This window comes from Nycticebus coucang, chromosome Y (assembly GCF_027406575.1).
Source record: "Nycticebus coucang isolate mNycCou1 chromosome Y, mNycCou1.pri, whole genome shotgun sequence".
In the NCBI taxonomy this organism is placed as follows: Eukaryota; Metazoa; Chordata; class Mammalia; order Primates; family Lorisidae; genus Nycticebus; species Nycticebus coucang.
In genome coordinates, this window is record NC_069805.1 from 2149562 (window position 1) to 2152011 (window position 2450).

The window sequence follows — 2450 nt, forward strand, 5'->3', positions numbered from 1 at the left end:
TTTTGTTGTTGTTTTGCTGCAAAACATAGTGACCACAATTATAGTGTCCAGATTGTTGAGCTACTGAACTCATTTTCTTTTCCCATCTTGTCTTCCTGGGATTAAAGAGTACCCACCAGCGTGCTCAGTATATAGAAAGGCGGTCCTCTCTAGATGCAGCCCTTAGAGACTGAGTTCCCAGTCTCCAAAGTGTAATCCAAATAAGTCTCTTTAACTTATCAGCCTATGGTATTCTGTTATAAAAGCAAAGAGCCTGGGCTACTCCAATATTGTCTATAAACTAGTTAAATATAAGTTATTTACAAAAGGCTATGTCTAATTTCCTGTCAAATGATCTAAAAGTTCCTATCTTAAAACAATAATATCATATTAGTCTGCTGTTAAAATAAAAACATTTTACTGATAAGTACATTTTTAAAAGATGAAAAAGAACACATAAAGGTGAACAATAATTTTATTGTTCAAATAACAGAATGGAAGATGTTATTTTAGAATTCATCAACATATATTTTTCTCTGTCATTCTGCACAATCTGATACTTCTTAGGGAGAGGACCAGTTGTAATTAGGAGGCTGCTGGTACAATGAAGATGGTTGATGAATTGAACTTGAAGGAGAGGTAGCAGATGTATCAGCTATCATGGTTAGGGGAAACCACGGGTTTCCTGATGGTAACAGGTTAGGTAAAAGTGGCTCATTGGCTGATAATCCAGGATATCTTGTTGGAAAAGTAGTAGGCTGCATCATCAGTCCAAAATAATTGTTCTGTAAGGGAGATATGATCTGGTATTGAAAAGTTGTAGATGTGACATAATTCACAATCTGGCCATTTCCTCGAGCATAGCTGCCATATGAGTGCATATGATAAGTGTTCAATCGATTTAAAATAGCATGTTGCTCTGTTGCAACTTGTTCTGATGGTCTAGCTAAACTTGATGATGGAGGAGAAAAATCACTTGTGGTCTGTTCATTTGTAACAGCAATTTGCTGGCTGGAAGAAGGCTTCATTATTAGAGGCTCATTTAAATTTGTAGAGGTTGATGATACATTTTCTCTAGTAGTTTCGGCAACTAAACCAGAATTATAATCCATGTTACTACCTGCTCTAAATTGCTTCTTGTTGGAATCTTGCACTGATGAAGAAGATGCTGGAGAAGAATTTTTAATCCCAACTCTTCTTTTCATTCTTACCAAAAGTTGTGGGCACCCACGTTTAAAATTTGGATTATGATAGAAGTGTAGCTGTAATCAAAAGAAAAGTTTAGACATTTTTTACCCCAGAGACAAAAGACTAACATATAAAATCTCAAATTTCAGCTTTATCAAATTTAATATAATCAAACAATGCGTGTACATTGTTGACTATTTTTAAGAATGTAATTATTAGGAAACAAACATTTAAGTTTTCAAGTGAAAACATGTATGAGTATCACAGTAAATACTTCATTAAGTGGCTCAGTACCTTTATTAAACTTGGTACCAAAAATTCCTTAAAATTCTAAACATTTATCCTTGAACTGGCCTCAATGATTTGAAAAAATAAATGTTACCTTAGTTTAAAATCTAATTTCCCTGTACCATACCAACATTTTACTAAGTGGTAACTGGAAAAAGTTTCATACCTTGCTTAAAACAGACACTTCTTTTTCTTCTGCCAGAAAATCAGCCAGAGAAGCAGATCTTTGGAAAGTCTGTCTCATTTTTCTAAATCCATAAAGGTTAAGCTGTCGAACTAAACTCTTCATACTATCAGTTTCGAATATTCTGAAAGGGCCCTTTCTTTCCAAAACTTCTTTCTTAAAGAGTTCTCCATTAATGACTATAGATGTTCCTTTCTCATCCCACCAAACAGACTTAAATTTGTCACTTTCAACTATCTTCCAAAGTTTTCTAGGAAAGGTGAGAGAAAGGAAGTCATTATCTTCATCTGGTTCAGAGACACAAACTGTGTAATGTTGTCTTTTTTTCAAGGAATCTTTAGACAAAACAAGAAAGGCTTCTTCTTCAATCATGGCTCTTAGCTCTCTGTCCTCAGGGAATATGTGCTCACATGATGGAGGTCCAATGTAGGCTTCTGAGTCATTTGATCCATCTCCAGGAGAAACATCTTGAATTTCTGAAGAAACTCGTGCCATGTCAGATAAATTTTTCTTCAGAGACTCTTCTCATGTGCACAGTTTTCAACCCACAGTTCAAAGGCTGCTTCAGCTGGCCTGCACAGGTAAGCTAATCTAGATCATCACAATGACTCTCAACTTGAGTTCTGGTGACATCACAAAATGACTTTTGTATCCTAGCAATAAATCTGTAACACTTAGCCAAGAGCATGTGCTTCCTACTACGGGAAATTTATCTGATTAAAATATAGTGTAAACTGCTTATTTTACTTAGTATGATGTATTAAATGTCATTCCTACAGAATGTTTTAAACAAATAAGTAAACGAATAAAT

The 2450-nt window shown here is 34.8% G+C and overlaps 1 protein-coding gene across 1 annotated transcript; it reads right to left on the minus strand.

The window, feature by feature from the left end:
• Positions 1–542: 542 nt before the first annotated feature.
• LOC128578961 (heat shock transcription factor, Y-linked-like) lies at positions 543–2134 on the minus strand. Its single transcript, XM_053581297.1, has 2 exons — positions 1622–2134; positions 543–1241 (listed from the first exon to the last, which is right to left on the minus strand). Exons 1-2 carry the CDS (start codon positions 2132–2134, stop codon positions 543–545), a joined length of 1212 nt encoding a protein of 403 aa, XP_053437272.1.
• Positions 2135–2450: the final 316 nt, after the last annotated feature.

Coding starts and splice junctions, on each gene's coding strand:
- LOC128578961 (XM_053581297.1), bottom strand. CDS start 2,134: ATGGCACGAGTTTCTTCAGAAATTCAAGATGTTTCTCCTGGAGATGGA. Junction 1,242..1,621: donor AAGTGTCTGTTTTAAGCAAG/GTATGAAACTTT, acceptor TTTTGATTACAG/CTACACTTCTATCATAATCC.